General features: G+C 48.7%; 1 protein-coding gene across 14 annotated transcripts in view; it reads right to left on the reverse strand.

The window, feature by feature from the left end:
- Nucleotides 1–16,378, reverse strand: part of Bcl2l11 (BCL2 like 11) — a 190,787-nt gene that overhangs the window by 130,376 nt on the left and 44,033 nt on the right. For 2 of the 14 annotated variants that reach the window (XM_087202668.1, XM_087202682.1), the window contains one exon: nt 14,683–15,697. The exons of 4 other annotated variants lie outside the window; for them this stretch is intronic. In XM_087202668.1, the coding sequence (XP_087058794.1) occupies nt 15,595–15,697 (103 nt within the window). In that variant the 3' untranslated portion in view covers nt 14,683–15,594. 8 more of the 14 variants (XM_013072106.3, XM_021257984.2, XM_087202651.1 and 5 more) reach the window with 6 other exon arrangements.

Raw genomic sequence — 16,378 nt, forward strand, 5'->3', positions numbered from 1 at the left:
TCCTGGCTACAGCATGTCTCTCAGAAGACTTGGGTGTACCACAGCTGTGCCCTGTGAAGCAGAGCTGGAAATTCCAGGGGACTGGGTTCTGGAGAGGAGCAGCTGCTGACAGATCCTGAGAGACCCCAGCCAGGTGCGCCTCCCTTCCAGCAGGCACATCACACCTTGTCTAGGGACCAGGGGAACCGAGATCCCTGCCCCACTGCAGTGGGCAGGCAGTGCTGTACTTGTGCCCAGATCATGACACCCAGTGTGTAGCACAGTAGACAGGGTGGAGACAATGCCCAGGATGAGTCAGTGTCCCCACTGAAACCCAGCTTTCTCCCTGCACAAAATGCTTGCTCTACTTCCCAGAGCAATAGATTGGCTACCTAGGCATTCTCTGCTTCCTGAGTGTTTTGCTAGAGTTCTCTGTTCCCCACCCAGAGGCCTGAGGGGTTCAGATTGTCATCAAGCCTCAGGGGAGGAAAATAAGGAGTAAATACTGAGCTGAGATCACACCTAAGCCTGAGGCCTGTGGGGAATTTCCACTGTGTTGCTGAAAGTGAAGGGTGGAGATGAAGATGGCAGGGAAGGACAATGGACAAGACCAGGAGGCCCTGTGGCATGGACAGGGAGAAGTCAGTGGGTTTGCAAGGGTAGAGCTGGCCCCGAAGCCTGTGACCCATGTGTGTTGGCACCATGTAACACAGATGATGACATCCTTTCAGAAAGAACACCATCTCCATAGTATGAAAGAACACTGCAAAATACTGCACCCAGGATGGATGCATCAAGATCTTTTATCCCAAATGTACTTCTCACCTCCGCAGGGAGAGGAGGCCTCTTGAATTTGGGTGGACCTGCAACTATGGCAGAAGTGACATTCTGTGCCTTCCAAAGCCAGGTCCTAAAGGGCAGTGCAGCTTCCTGCTGGTCCTACTGGGACACTTGCTTTGGGACACTTGCCTTAGGTGAGGAAGGCCAGGACACAGGGACAGGCCACAGGAAGGAGGTCCCACGACAGCCACCATTGGCCACAGTCCCATGAGTGAAGAAGCCTTTGGGTGACTCCAGCCCCATTCCCTCCTGACCACAACTACACCAGGGACTGAGGGACAATGGCCCCTCTGAGCACAGTCAGCTCCCAGAACCACCAGAGCAAATGAAAGCAATAACTTGTGGCATTTAAGCTTCTGGGCTTGGAGATGGCTCATTACATAGTAATAGATCACCAGAAGTGGGAGAAATCTATTTTAACCAAGATTTAGGCAAAAGTGCAGTGTCTGGTAACAATTTATTTTGTCACTTTCAGTACTGGAACAATATCTAGAAGCTCAGTAACTATTTCTAACATTTTTTATCTCATTATGTTGGTTTAGCAAGAAAGGCAAATACCAGGCTGGGGATTTAGCTCAGTGGTTCCTCCACCTGCCTCGAGAAAGTGCAAGGACCTGAGTTCGATCCCTGGTACCAAAAAAAAAAAAAAAAACAAAGAAAGAAAGAAAGAAAGGCAAATATAATTGTTTTGCAAGGAGACAGGGTTTGCAGGTAGTGAAGAAATGTGCGTATTTTGGTCTGTACACGTCCCTTGCAGACAGATCTCAGGTAACATCTGGGTCCATTTTGACAATGATGGAATAAACTAGGCATCAAAGAGGTGTGTTAGTGTGTGTGGGTGTGTAAATGAGTGTGCCATAGTGGGTATATATGTGAGTGTACATGTGTGTGTACTCTTTTAGTGATCAGAGCTTTAAACAGATGTGGAAGAAAGAATAAAAATGTTAAAAGGACTCCATACACTCTTTAGGCTCCACAGCGCACAAGAAGGCTCCTGGCTTTGGCTTCATTGTCAAGAGAACTCTGCCTGTGCATCCCTCTGGCTCCAGAGCCCCCTCATCTCTCTTCCTGTCCTCTTCCTGTAAGCACAGGGCAGCAGCTCCATCCAGCCAGGCTTTATTATCAAAGTCTGAGAGGACGCAAGTCAAACTATACAACAGGGCATGCTGTCTCCCATCTTGGTAGCCCCAGGTATGACTTCCTTCTTTTTCCTCTGCCCTGTTTCACTGAGGCCTGTCTAGCTGGCTCCAGGGCAAACCAGGAAGGATCTGTGGTGTCTTCTCTCTAGGATGTCCAGAAAGGCATGAAGAAAGGATCTTGAGCCCAGATCCCTTTGTCCCTTCTCTGGACAGGCCACCAGGAAGGCTTATGATGGGTGGAAAGGCTCTGTGGTCTGGGCAGCCGCCCAGCTGCTATGGGGGCCTTTGGCTGAACTCCACCTTGGTCTCAGGGCTATAGTCACGAGAAGACCAGCCCTGAGCCACAGAAGCAGAGCCCTCCACATAGTGCCAGACTGGCTTGGTGCAGTGGTGGACTTTCCTTCAGGCAGAGCTGGGGAGCTAGGATGCAGAGGACATGAGAGGGGTGAGGACTGAGGTGTGTAGTTAGTGTTTACCGTGAGGCTGGGATGAGTGACATTTTTATTTCACCCAACACACACAGGGCCATTGATGATCCATGTTCTATGGAGGGGCACACTGAAGCTGGGGGAAGGAGTGACCTGTCCCCAGTCACACAGCTGAGAAGAGGAAGGATCAAACCTGTTTTGTTCCTAACCCATGCTCTGCATAAGACATGCCTGGCGCATAGCAGAAGCTTCATAAATACCATTGAAAATATGGATGGACTGATGGATGGACCCACCAGATGCAGGTTCTTGAGCTGGGCCCTCAAGGATGGATAGACTTTACATGTGCAGAAAGTCAAGGGTGCTCATTCCAAGCTGGCAGATGACATGAAGCTTGCAGAACTCTGCCAGGTTGGAAGGAAAAGGCAGAGCAGAGGCTGGAGTGATGCTTCAGGCTGGGGCAGTTGTACCTACAGAGTTGGCCTCAGCAGAGTCCTAAGAGGGGTCCTCTCTCAGTAAGTCTGTGTAGGGGTAGCCTTGCAGGTGGGGGGGGGCTCCAGGGCTCTCTAGGTGGGGGGGTCATGGAGCTGAATGGGGAGGGGATACTCTTACTCACCTGGAACTTGAGGAGCAAATAAAAAGCCACCTTCCCTCTATGGGTGGCTAGCCAGGAGCAGCCTTGACCTATGAAAGGGGCAAAGAATGGGGTAACAAGCCATTTGGGGTATATCCATGCATTTTCTGTTGCTATAATCAAATACCTGAAGCTGGTATTTTATACAGAAAACAAGTTTATTTAGCTCAAGTTTTGGAAGCTGAAAGTCCAAGCTTGTGTGGGCCCACCTATTCGGTCTTTGCTGAGGACCCCCAGGGCTCTGTTACAACATAGCAGGTGGCATCATGGTAGGAGAACACATGAGGAGAGATCGTATAACAAGGCAAGAAGTCAGAGAGATTCAGGGTCCAGGCTCGCTCTGTGTGCAACAGCTTATTCTCCTGAGAGCTAACCCAGGTCACTCCCAAGAGCATCGTCCCAGTGACCTAACCAACTTTTTCTCCCTAGGTCACGCCTCTGAAAGAAGCCACTCTGAGGGTCAACCTTCCAAAAGATGGACCATTGGGCGCACATTCAAACCATGTCCAGCCACACCAGGGGTCTCTGCTATCCATCTTTTATTTTTCAGTACTGGGTATTGAACCCAGCCCCTCCATAGCCTTTTAAATTTATTTTTAATTCTGAGACAGTATCTCACTAAACTATAAGTTTTCCAGACTGGGCTTGAGTCGAACCCCAATTCTCCTGCCTCAGCCTCCCAGAGTGCTGAGATTCCAGGCATGTGCCACCCGCATGGGCTCTCTGGCACCCCTCACCTCTCCACATGGAGCTAAGTGGTTGAGAGGCTGGGAGGGCTCACTAGGCCCAGCCTCCCTCCGTCGCTTCCACAGCTGCCTGGACCATGTGCGTCCTGTATCTGTACGAGCCTCTCGGCTCTCATATATTAGATGGGGTAACTCAGAGCCAGATGGCAGTGGTTAGGCAGATGATGGTCAAAGGGTACAAAATTTTTAACTAGATAAAAAGGGTTAAGTTAACCATGGTAATACTGTATATTTCAAAACTGGATAAAGTAAGTTCTAAATGTTCTCACCACAAAAAAGTAGTTATTAGAGGTAATACATATGTTAATTAGTGTGATTTAGCTATTCCCCAACACATTCATATTTCACAACATGTTGTATGCAATAAATAAATATGTATATGAAGCTTTTGTCCATTGAAAATAGATTTTTAAAATCAGTCTAAACATATCTATCTTCTCAATCATTTCTCATTTCTTCATGGTGAAAATATCCCTATATATTGAAACATCATATGGTACCTCACTATCAAGTTTTTATGAATCCATGTTAAAAATAAAATGAAATAAATAGAAAACAGCAATACTTTTGATTTTGAAGTGCAAAAAAGAAAGAAATCTGTTTATTTTTCTATGAAAATTCATTCTTTAATGTTTTTAAAAGATAGGTTGAGATGATGGAATACAACTGTAATCCCATCATTCTGGGAGGCTGAGGCAGGAAGATTGTGAGTGTAAGCCCAGCCTGGGCAATTTAGCGACTTAGTGAGACTCTGGCTCAAAGTGAAACCCAGACTGGAGACGTAGCTAATGCTACGTGCTAATGCTCTGGCTTCGATCTCCAGGTCAGCAAGAATGATAGCTAGATGATAGACAGATAGATTATAGATGTTGATGATAGAGATAGACAATAGATGATAGATAGATAGATGGATAGACAGAATAGAAAAGGTAACATGTATAAAGGTCTTAGTCTTGTGCCCAGCACATGGCCTCCGTATAATTCAGTGCGGATCACTGCTGTTTTTGTCATTAGCCAGCCTTCTGTGACTGTGCTGGGTCCTTCCCACAGGTCTGGATTTAGTGTGGACAGGAAGGTGACTTCACAGAGGAGGATGGGAAGGAGGAAGACACAGGCCGGCTGGGGCGGAGCTTGGCCAGTGTGGTCCCCACCCCGCTGCATCCCAGGCAGAGCCTGCTTTCCCTGGGGCACAAGCTCCTAGGATGCCAGCCAACACACTGGCACTTTATAGTTTGTTTGCTCCCAAAGGCATAAAATCCAAGCTTATCAAACAGAAGTCACACTTAGCCCTGCATCTTGAGAGGTGAATTCCACCATTATCACTTCACTTCAAACCCTACACAGAACACCCCATGCCCTTGGATGGTGGCAGCTCTGCTCTGGCCTGAGTGACCTTTGGCACTGTCACCCTTGCAGTCACAAGGCAGGTGGGGCGGGGAAGAGAGAGTCAGGTGGCTGGGGAAAACCCAGCAGTCCCAGCCACCAGCTGCCGACCTTAACACTCAGTGCACCTCAGTGTCCTTGTCGCTACAAAACAGGCCTAAGGACCCCCACCTCCTCATTAGCTGCCTTGTGATAAGAATTAATGAGATGATATGATGAGCATTTAACCCAGTGCCTGGCCTGTGCCAAGTGCTCAGCGTCACCTTGGTAGGGACAGCAAGAAGCTGTGTCTCTTGTTCAGGGCCAGCCAGAGACTGCTCAAGGTTGGGCCTCTGATGCACATCATAAGCCCAACTTCTAGAGATGCCTGTTGGGAAGATGGGGTCAGAGGTGGGCTCACAGTAATTGGGAAGGACTTGGGGTTTGTGGCTGATAAACACAAATCAGAGAGAGATTGGCATCCAGAAATTTAATCCAAAACTCTGCCAAGGACTCTCTTGATTGCTTCAGCCACAATTCTCAATGACCTTGTGTACGAGAACCCCTTGTAGGGGCAAGGAACGCCTTTTGAGTCTGGAAATGGGGCTCTTGCTCACTTAGCAACTTGGCCCAAGCTATAGACTGGGCACTGGGAGGAAGAGAAGGTGGGGAGGGTGCAGAGAACAGATGGCTGAAAACATTTTTTTCTTTTTCTTTTTTTTTATTGTTTGTTTTTTGAGACAGGGTCTTGCTCTGTAGCCCAGTCTGGCCTTGATCTTGAGGCAATCCTCCTGCCTCAGCTTCCTGAGTGCTGGGATCACAGGCAGGCACCACCACACCTGGCCTGATAATATTTTTGAATGCTTGAAGAGAAGATGCCTGCAGTGGTCTCAGAAGAGCTGATATCTAATTTTTCCCTCCCAGGGGGCCAGTTACACATGGGAAATGCAACCAAGCTGACTCTGACACCACAGATGGGCTGAGCAGGGCAGAAGCTGATGTGTTCAGCAGGCAGATGATGGGCTCTGAAACGACACAGGCAGCCCACATCCTGGTGTCTGTCCTTGTCATCCCATCCTTCTGCACTGTCAGCTCTTCCTTCAGTGCCTGCAGGGTGCTGGGCACTGTCTCTCTGGAGATGCTGGAGCTCTGGGCTCTTTTATTCAAACATCAGAGAAAATCAACAACAACAATAACAATGACAAAGAAAAACATATAGAAAAGAAATAGATTTTTTAAAGTTATGATGTTGAAATAAAGAAGAGTTGAGATAAAGAATATAAAAGGGATCAACTTCAGACGAGGTTGGTTATTGACATTGGCCCTGAATGGACAATATGAGAACTGAGACCTGCAGGACCAGCTGTTATATGAAGATTGTGTATCCTGGGACTGGGGAAAGGGAAGAGCTTGGGTGAGGAAAGGAGAGAAGAGGAGGTGCCTAGGGGAGTCTTAGCAGAGGGTGGGGAGGATACCCAAGCTCCACAAGAGGTGGATTCAGGGGTGTGGAGTGTAAGTCAGTGAAACTTACTGATGGGGGAACAGGAGAGCAGGGCCTGCTCAAGAAGAGAGGCTGGGAGGCTGCTGGGGCGCCTGCTGGGGTGGCAGAGGCTGCAGGGAAGACAGGACAGGTCTGCTGGGGCAGATGGAGAGTGTGCTCTGAATGCCAATTATGGTCTGCTAATAGGATCGAGAGAGGGCCACAGGACCTGCCAAGCAGAAGGAAACTCCAGGCTGGGGAGAAGTCCAGGCTGGGGATTTAGACTTGTGATCACTGGCATAGAAGTAGTTACTTTGATCCAAGGGATGCATGGAATTGCCTGGGAAGTGAAGAAGGAGGATACAAGAGTGGCATCCAGAAATGGAAAAAGGAGGAGGCCCACAAAGAAGGGGAAGGTACGGAAGGAAGAGGAAAGCTGGGAGAAAGAGGAGAGTGTGTCCAGGGGGCCTGGTCAGCCGTGTCAAAGGACTCAGATGAAGTCCAAGAGCTGAGGTCACTGGTGCCCCTGACCAAGCACTCCCAGGAGAGCACTGGGAGCAGAGTCAGTACGCAATGGGTCCAGTCCAGGAGGGCATAAGAGTTAAGAAGGTGGGGACAATGGAAATAAATCTAATATCCTGAGCAATCTGACTCTGACTATAGTAGCTGATCAGAGGAAGGTCTGGTTATGAGCAGAAAAAAGACAGATCTAGGTGCTGATTGGAGTTGCCCAGAGACAGAGAGGGAGTGAGACCAAAGCCAGAGAAGCACTCAGGTAACAGGAGGGGATGGATCAGGGCACAGATGGAGGGACTCTGGCCCGGGAAGGAAGGAATGGAAGAGGTCCAGCCAGGGTGAGTATGGAGATCCGGTTCAGCTGAGTAGCGGGGCCACTTGGGAGTGGTGGGCAAGCACAGAGGTGGAGGTGTGAGGACAAAGTGACAGGGGCCCACTGTGAGCAGTGGGGTTGACACTGGCTGCACCAAGGGCTGTGTGCAGGCTGCATGGTCAACTGAGAGCAAAGAACTGTCACTGTGTGATCACCTCCAGCTGGCCAGCGGTGAGGCAGCATGGAGAGGCGGTGGGTGGGCGGCCTTCCAGGTGAGCTGAGGAACTGTGACAGGCAGAATCACGGTAGGATTTCACTTTGGGCAGATCTCAAGGAGCCACAGAGCTGAGGGGGGTTAAGAGGAAGTAGGGCAGCAGGGATGTTGGCTGGCAGGGCTGGAGGGTGGGAAGAGGCATCTAGAAGCCCGGTGTGAGGAGATAGTCGGTCTGGGTATGGCTGCAGGAACTGGGCAGCTGAAGAGCCTTGGAGGGAGTGGCTTGCAGAGAAGAGTGGAGATGAGGATGTGGGCATCACCAAGGCTGGGGGGACACAAGGAAGAGGGGATCCGACTGACTAGGGGGAATTGCGGTCATGACGTTGCCTTTTACTAGAGCCAAGAGCCGGGCAGGACACTGGGGTCCCCTTGAGCATCCCTGCCAGGCTCCGACACTTTCTAGTGTGTGCCCCTAGAGACTGATTTGCCCACTCCGTACTTTATGTCTTCACTTCTAAAAAGGGGGACAATTCATAGTTATCCCAAAGTCATTGTGAATACTACAGGGGATAATTCAGGCAAAAGCACCCAAAACAGTGTCCAGCGGGGTTAGATATCAACCCTTGGAGTGAATTGTAACCCTCCAAAAGGTATATTGTGTTGTAACCCCCAGACCAGTATATGTGACCTTATGTGGGAAAAGCTTCTTTGCAGAAGTAATTAAATCAAAGGTGTTGAGTGGAGATCATGTTGGATTGTATGAATCTTAAATCCAATAGGAAATGTGCCTATTAAACAACAGCAGGCACAGAGACCCAGGGGCCTGGACACTGCTTCACAGTACAGACCTTATGAAAACAAAAGCAGAGATTGGAGTGATGTAGCCACAGCCTAGGGATTCCTGGAGCCCCAAGAAGCTGGACAAGGCAGGAAGGATTTTCTCCTAGAGCTTCAGGGGAGTGTGGCCCTGCCCGAAACCTGACTCTGGATTTCTGGTCTCTGGAACAGAGAATGGATGTATTTCTGTTGTTTTGAGCCACTGTGTGAGTGGACCCTGGTAATGGCAGCCCTAGGAGAACAACAGACCCCTCATGTGTGTGTGCAGACCTCAGTAGTCCCCCAACCATGAACGGCCACTGCCATGGAAATAGTTGGTTCCTGTGTCTTGCCCGTACCTCAGCTCTGGGCTGTTGGGGGTTTAGGAAGACACCCTGCCAGCATGACCAGAGAAGCACTGGCACACAGAGATGTATGCAGGAAGCACAATAATGGCAGAGCTCCACAGTGGCCATCATCGTGTGTGGTGATGTCAGAGGGAAGGTGGCCTGTCCCCCAGGCTGCCTGTGGTCTCTCGTGAGGACTATGTGAGGGAGGAGGGTTCCCTTTTGCTGGCCACAGTTCAAGCCCAGGCCCCAAATGAGCTTGGAGGAAGCCAGGCCCACAATGTGGGGAGGGAGGCTGTGCTCTTTGGAACTTGCTTGGTAGCACTGAGAACTAAACTCGGTCATCAAAACTGCTCCTAGACAGCAGTGGCAGTGGGACAGGCAGTCAGAGGAGGAGGGAGAAGGGGAAGGGAAGAGGAGGGGACTCTAGGCTGCAGAATTCAACCCTCCGCTGCCAGTAGCATGCCTTAGATGCTAAGTCTGCCTTCCTGTGGGTCATTCCCCAACCACCTCCCAAACTTCAGGAGACGGAGGCCTACGGTCAGGATATTTTCACTGGGCCAGGCTTGCTCCTATTGTGGTGCTCCTTCACTGAGAATTGTGGCAGGCAGTGGGCAATGCAAGGTGCTGTATGCTTATAATCCCAGAACTCTTGCAGGCTGAGGCAGGAGAATCGTAAGTTTGAGCCCAGTTTGGGCAATTGGGAAACTTAGCAAGACTCTGTCTCAAAATTTGGGGGGCGGGCTGGAAAGACCTCCTATGTAGCTCAATTCAATCCCTAGTATTGTTAAAACAAACATACAAAGTGGCAGGATTTAAGAGAATAACTTTCAGTCCTAGAAAACATGAGAAAGAAGGTTGTTGCTTTTGGGAAACTGGGAAAGAATTCTGTCTCCCTGAAACTAGAGTTTTAATTTGATGTTTCTTGAAAATAAAGCATTTAACTTATTTTATATAGTCCTTCTGTTCTTCAAAGGGTTCAGAATCAGGAAAAAAAAAAACCCATAAATTGTAGTTAATCTTACAATTGTTGGGTCTCCCGCCCCCCCCCTCCCCCTTTCTAATAAGTTCTATTTATAGACCCTGAAAAGTAATGTCAGGAGAAGAGCAAATCTCCATCCAGTTTTACAACAATGAAAGTGCCTTTTCCTGGCCTCGGAAAGCTTTTTTAGGCCAGCCTGGTATTATTTACACAAGTGGAGGTACATGACTCAGGAGGTCAAAGTCCTTTGGGTTTTACACCTGCCCTCAAAGGGGCTGGGGCAGTTAGGAAAGGGCAGACTAGGAATGGGTTTGGTTAATCCACACAGTTCCCTCTGCCTTGCTGTGGACTTTTGGTGTTAGACTTCACCCTGTGCCTGGCCCTCCCTCTTGCCTGGCCATGAGTAATCAGTCACACCGGCCACACCTGGGGTTTCGGTCACAGGAGCAAGCTGGCCCTCACACCTCAGGGAGTCTGGCTGTCTGGGCTGTCTTCCATCTAAGCTTTCATGGTCCCAGCAGGTGGGTCACTTCCATGGTCTGGACCCAGCTGGAGGCTACACGGCTATGAGCCGTGAGAACAGAAGGGCTGGGTCCCTTTGATGCTCAGGAAGAGTGACGACACACCTGATTAACAGATAAGAGACGCAGTGCCCCAGGGAAACTGTGGCCTTCTGGTGGGCAAGGATATTAAGCCTGGTTTCCCCTGGAAGGGGCTTTTGAGAACTTTCTGCCAAGGTGCCTGCTCACACTCAAGTGCTGTGATGGGCCATCCGGTCCCACAGGGAGATGCTGTCTGAGGTCTGCAGGGAAATGAGAGTCTCTCTTCTTCCAGCCAGTAGTTTTCTTCAAATTCATCCTGGGGCAGCCATGGTCTTTCCCGGAAATGAGAGCTACCTTGTCCCTCAGGTAATCCATGCACATCTGCTGCATCCTGACCCCAGGGATTTGAGGATCAGGGTTCACACAGCCTTGTCCATCACCAGGCCTGCAGAGATGAGGACCCAAGTCCTTCCCTAGTGTCCCACAGCCACCTCAAGGTCCAGCCTCCCCAGCCAGCATGCACTAGAGCTGGGGCTCCTGCTCAGGCAGGAAACTACTGCCCAGGGGATACAACCAAAGGTGGCATGAGGGAGTCAGGGAAGGTGGCCCTGGGAGGTGGCATCCGAGCAGAGCCCTGTTGATCTCAGGAGAGCACTGCAGCAGGAGCTGGAGCAACATTAGGTGGGAGTAAGTTCCGGGCATTCCAGCCAGGGTCATATTCCTGGAAGGAGCCCAGAGGGAGGGGATTTATTTTCCCCACATCCTTTTCTGATGGCTAATGAAGACTTCTGTTTGATACTGGTTGCCCAGGGCTATACCATTGTCCAGAAGGTATGGACACCCGAGTTGGCCGCCAGGCTGTGCTCATCCAGGCCTTATCAGCCACCCATGCTTCTTGGGGCACAGCTTCTACAGGAAGGAGTTCAGAGGAACTCGGAGATCCGGGGACCCGGGCAGGTGAGGTGTTAAGAGGAAGAGGAGCTACCATGAAGCAACAGAGGACCCCTAAAAAGAGCTGTTTGCCAAAGGCTGGATCTGCTGGAGTGAGGCCTTCTGAACAGGCCCTTTGTTTTCACTGCTCTTGGAAATGGCAAAAAGTTCAATTTCAGGAGGAGAGAACTTGCCACCGAGCTCCATTCAGACAAAGCATTGCCAGTCACTCATCCAACAATCGGGTGCTGAGTGCTTACTGGATGCCAGGCACCCTAAGTCCTGTTAAGTCAGAGGGAAAAGGGCAGATCTCCCAGACCAGGGGACAGAGGGACACACTTTCCAGTGTCAGCATTAAGAGCCCCTGGTAGGGCTGAGACATTTGCTGGGGAGCCAGCAGCAGGTGAGACACAGAGCTTGGTGACGGGTTCCCTGAATGAGAGCGGGTGTGACCTGCAGTGGCCACTGGCTGAGCTCCAGCCAGAGTGGATGGCAGGCATCTGGCCCTGGGAGGGCAGCGCATGGGGTCCCACAAAGGCCACTTCTGGGTGCACTGCCATTGCACCTTTTGGCAGCACTGAACAATTGGAAATAGTTAAGATCCCCTCTTCCTGGAGGGCTTCTTCAACAAAGGGAGCAAGGTGGGTGTGATCTGTTCTCCTCTTTCATACTCAGGCCTGAAAGGTTCTCCCCACTCCAGGCCAGACATTCTTCAGTCCTGGTTTTCAGGTGTCCTTTTGTCCAGGTGTGTCCCCCCCCCCCCACCACCACCACTCCCAGGCTGTGAGAGGCCAGGGTCAGCATGCACAACCCACACTGGCATTATATAGCTGTTTCCTTTGGTCCCTTCTGTCCCATCTCTCCTGGAGCCCACCAGAGCATCTCCTTTCCCCTGACCTCTGGAGCCCTTGAGCTTTCTCAATAGCAGGCTGTGACTCACTTGATGACTAGGCTCTCCTGGGGCGCACAGCCTGGGGCAGCCTCACCTGCACCCATGGCCTTGGCCCTGAGCTTTCCAGCTCACTCTGTCTTCCCACTCACCCTGAATTTGGCAGAAGCAGCAGATGCCTGTGCAAGGGCAAATTGGCAGGGGGAAACAGAGATGAGAAGTGGACATTTTGCAACTACAATACAGATTTAAATAAACAGAAAGCATCTTCTAGTGTGTGGTTGTTCAGAGCCTTCTCCCTGGAAAGAATCACTTATTCCACAGTGCTGTTGCTGGCCCAAAGATTCCAGCCTCTGCATGCAGTTTGGAGGATGCTTTGATTTAGAGGCTCTAGAGGCCAGCCACACCCTGGAGTCACTTATTAGGAAGCTGTTAAAAAGACTCCACTAGACATGAAGTATGGGACTAGACAGCAAGTACTGACTGAGCTAGACAGGAAGTACAGAACTAGGGTCCCAGTCATGAGGTGAGCCCTTGCTAAAGTTGAAATGCCCTGTGGGCTGAGTGAGACCTAGGCCTGCAGACATACTCCCTCGAGGTGGATTTGGACCAGGCCAGAGTCACGTGTCCCTCAAAGCCTGGAACTCTTCTAGGGTAAGGCTATCTCATGGTACCCCCTCAGAGGGAGAACCTGACTGGTCACTCTTCTGTTCCAGCTCCCCTGAGGACTGAGAGGGACACAGGAGTGGTCAGACATACATGCTTGGAGACATACTGCCTCATGTTGGATCTGACACTGACAAACATGGGCACCCTGGGCAAGTGGCTTAAACTCTGTGTGGCTTGGATTCTCCATCTGAACCCTGGGTAAGGACAGCAATTACTGCTAAGGACTGGTTGTTCTGAAATGTGTGTGATCTTCAAACAGCTCCTCACACACAGTGAGTGCCCAGTGATTAGGGGTCATTGTGGGGGCCATGCAGGGCCAGTTGGGAGGTGGCAAGGACACTTTCTAGAGATCAGGCTCCCAAAACAGGCCCTCCCTCCCTGGGAGTTCACTGAAGAACTTCACTGCAGTCTTTCTGCTCACTGCTTGTGAGACCCAAAGGAATATAGCTTCCCTAGCATGTCCTAGCTTTAAGCATTTTTGGGGGGGCGGGTATCAGGGATCAAACTCAGGACCTTGCACTTTCTAGGCAGGCGCGGTGCCACTGAGCTAAATCCCCAGCCAGCTTTAATCATTTTTATATTCTCATCTGTGCTGGGGAGTATGGGAATGATTAATAATTAATTTTTTTTTAGGAGAAAGACTACCTAAACTACCAATAATGGGTAGAATAAGCTAATAATCCCTTCCAGGATGAAACAGCCATAAAGGAATGTGATGCCACTATGTTGTATTTTTAGAGCAATGGCCCAAGTTTGATCTCATTAGGCTATAAGGATCAGGGGTGGATTTGTCCAAATTTGCTTTGAGATGAGGCTGAGCAGTTATGATCTTGTTTCCCTGGGTCCCTTTCAGTAATACGTGCAATAAAGTGAGAACATACCCAGAAACGATCTTCAACATTCTCCTTGGTAATAAATTCTAAGGACTTGGGGCTTTCCCCAGGAAAGATGAATTTCCAGCAAAAGTGATATAAGTTACCTGGAGAGATTAGATACCATTTTTGCCTTGTTAGTTTCCTTCTCCTCCCAGCCCTGTCCTGGTCTTCCCAGTGGGGAATTTTAACAATCAGCCTCTGAATTCATATTGTTACAGAGAACTTCTCACAACCTTTCTATTCACTCCTTCTGACAGGTAGGAATGAGTCAGTATTTCAGGTGCCAGCAATAGAAACCAACTCTGGCTAAATTAGCACAAACAGAACTTGCTGGAGGGGCAGGCACAGGGCTCACAAACCAACAGGAAGCTGCTGCTGGTGGCTGGGCCAAGGACTGCCAGTGGCCTTAAGGAGGCTGCCCTCCAGATGTGCCCTCCTCTCCCGGTTTGCTGCAGATGCAAAGTGCTGGGAAGAGCACTGAGTCAGCCATGGGCCTGCCCTTTGCTGCACCACAGGCAGGGAGTTGCAAAGGCAGAAGGGACATTGTGAGGTGGAACATACAGGGAAACTGTAGTGGCTTGATGCTAGATGCTTGAACCCCTGCCCCTGGAAAAGAGCTAACAAGAAAGGTGCAGGTTTTAAATGTTTTTAATTTCAATTTTTATTTTTTGAGACAGGATCTTGCTAAGTCACGGAATTGCTCAGATCAAACTCCTGGTCCTCCTGCTGAAGTCTCAGGCGTGCACCACCATGCCCAGCTGTTGTGCAGGTTTTACAGGAAGAAAAACTGTGTGTACACTACATCTCATAGATGGATAAAAATACTACACATGTTGGAAAACATATTGGACAAATGGCAATTCTCCCCTAAATTAATATATATAATCATTGTGACTCCAAATAAGACCTTTTGGAGAGCTTAAAATAATTCTAAAATGTATGCAAAAGAGAAGATCCAGACTAGCCATGGTAATTCTGAAAAATAAAGAAATTAAAACATAAAATTAGTAATTAAAGTAATACAGACTACACAAAAAGATCAATGGAAAGAGCTGAGGAATAGAATCATGTGTGAGGATCTGATATTATCAAAGGGTCATTTCAGGTTGGTAGAAAAAGATGACAGTGGGGTTTGGGAGAAAGAAATTCATACTTCGTATCACTAAAATCTAAATTTTAGGTGGGTTAAGATGAAGGAAAAAAATTAAGCCCTAAACTGTTATGTGGTAAAATATATTTAACACTTTGTCATCAAGTAGTTGATGTCAACATACAAATACAGAAACTTAAGATTGATAAAATTGACTTTTAAAATGATAACACGTGCATAAATACCACAAGCAATTAAAAGACTTGCAGTACAGCAAAAACAGACAAAAAAAAGACTTTTAGGCTTTCTATGAGAATATTCAGAGCAGCTTGATTCATCTCTACCCCAAACTGGTGAAAGCTCAGGTGCCCATTAAGGGAACTGACTGATCACTCGTAATTTAACATGGATCTCAGAAACATCATGCCAAGCAAAAGAAACCAGACACAAGTGACCACATCCTGTATAAGTCCATTCATATGAAGTTTGGAAACAGGCAAAGCTAATCTACGATGGGGAAAACCTCAGAACAGAGGTTGCCCCCTGGAAGGAGGGGAGGGACCCCTCGGGAAGGGAACGCTCAGAAGACACAGTATTGTTCTTTGATAGGGGCTTGCATGACAGCTATTTCTTTGGTTAAAACTTAGCAAATGTACACTTAATACTGCACTGTATGTTTGTGTGTAAATCTTATCTCTAATGAAAATATAACAAGTGGACTCTGACATACATGCTGAATATTTAGGAATAAGGTTACTGATGACTACAACTTACTTTGAAACGTACTCCTCCCAAAAGATGGGTTAATGAATGGATGTACAGCCAGCATAGTAAAAGGTGGAAGCCAGGTAGTGAGTGCTTGGGAGTCCTCTGTAAAATTCTATCGATTTTTCTGTATGTTTAAAACTTTTCGTAGTAAAATGTTGGGGGATAAAAGATAAACAATGATTGAAGGATAAACATTTCTAGTATATAAGAAATTTTTTGTTCACAATACATAAAGAGCCAATCATCAACAGGAAAACAAAAAATGCATTTAAAATAAGCACAGTCCTTAAGAGAAAAAGGGCGAATGCCAACGCCTCCCAGTAAACACCAGCTCTTAGATTTAAACAGATACACGCCACTACTTCCTGTTCACCCACCGGCTGATGCCAACATACTATTTGCCAGGGTACTGGCTGGTGGGGTGGTGTGAAGGGGGCAGCCACTGGTAGCAACCGCACGTCTGTTGGAGCTGATTTCCACTTCTCTGTACCACCAGAGCAAGGTGCCAGTCAGCAGATGTCAACACCCGTGCCCTTGTGCCTGATGGTTATTAAGGAAGTGGAGTCACTCTAGGAAGATCCATGACCTATTGCTAAGTCAGAATTCCCTATAAAGTTACAGTGTTTACTCAGGAGGCTGAGGCAGGAGGATTGCTGTGTTTGAGGCCAGCTTGGGTTACATAGTGAATTTAAGGCCAGCCTGAAATATATTATGAGACCCTGTCTCAAAAAACCAAAAAAGAACCCCACAGCATTTATAGAAAATGCAAAACTACTGTAGGAGTGCACACACACACACACACACACACACACACACACA

This window comes from Heterocephalus glaber, unplaced genomic scaffold, assembly GCF_053883595.1.
Source record: "Heterocephalus glaber isolate CG9 unplaced genomic scaffold, H.glaber_assembly_v1.0 deba00000470, whole genome shotgun sequence".
Taxonomy (NCBI): Eukaryota; Metazoa; Chordata; class Mammalia; order Rodentia; family Bathyergidae; genus Heterocephalus; species Heterocephalus glaber.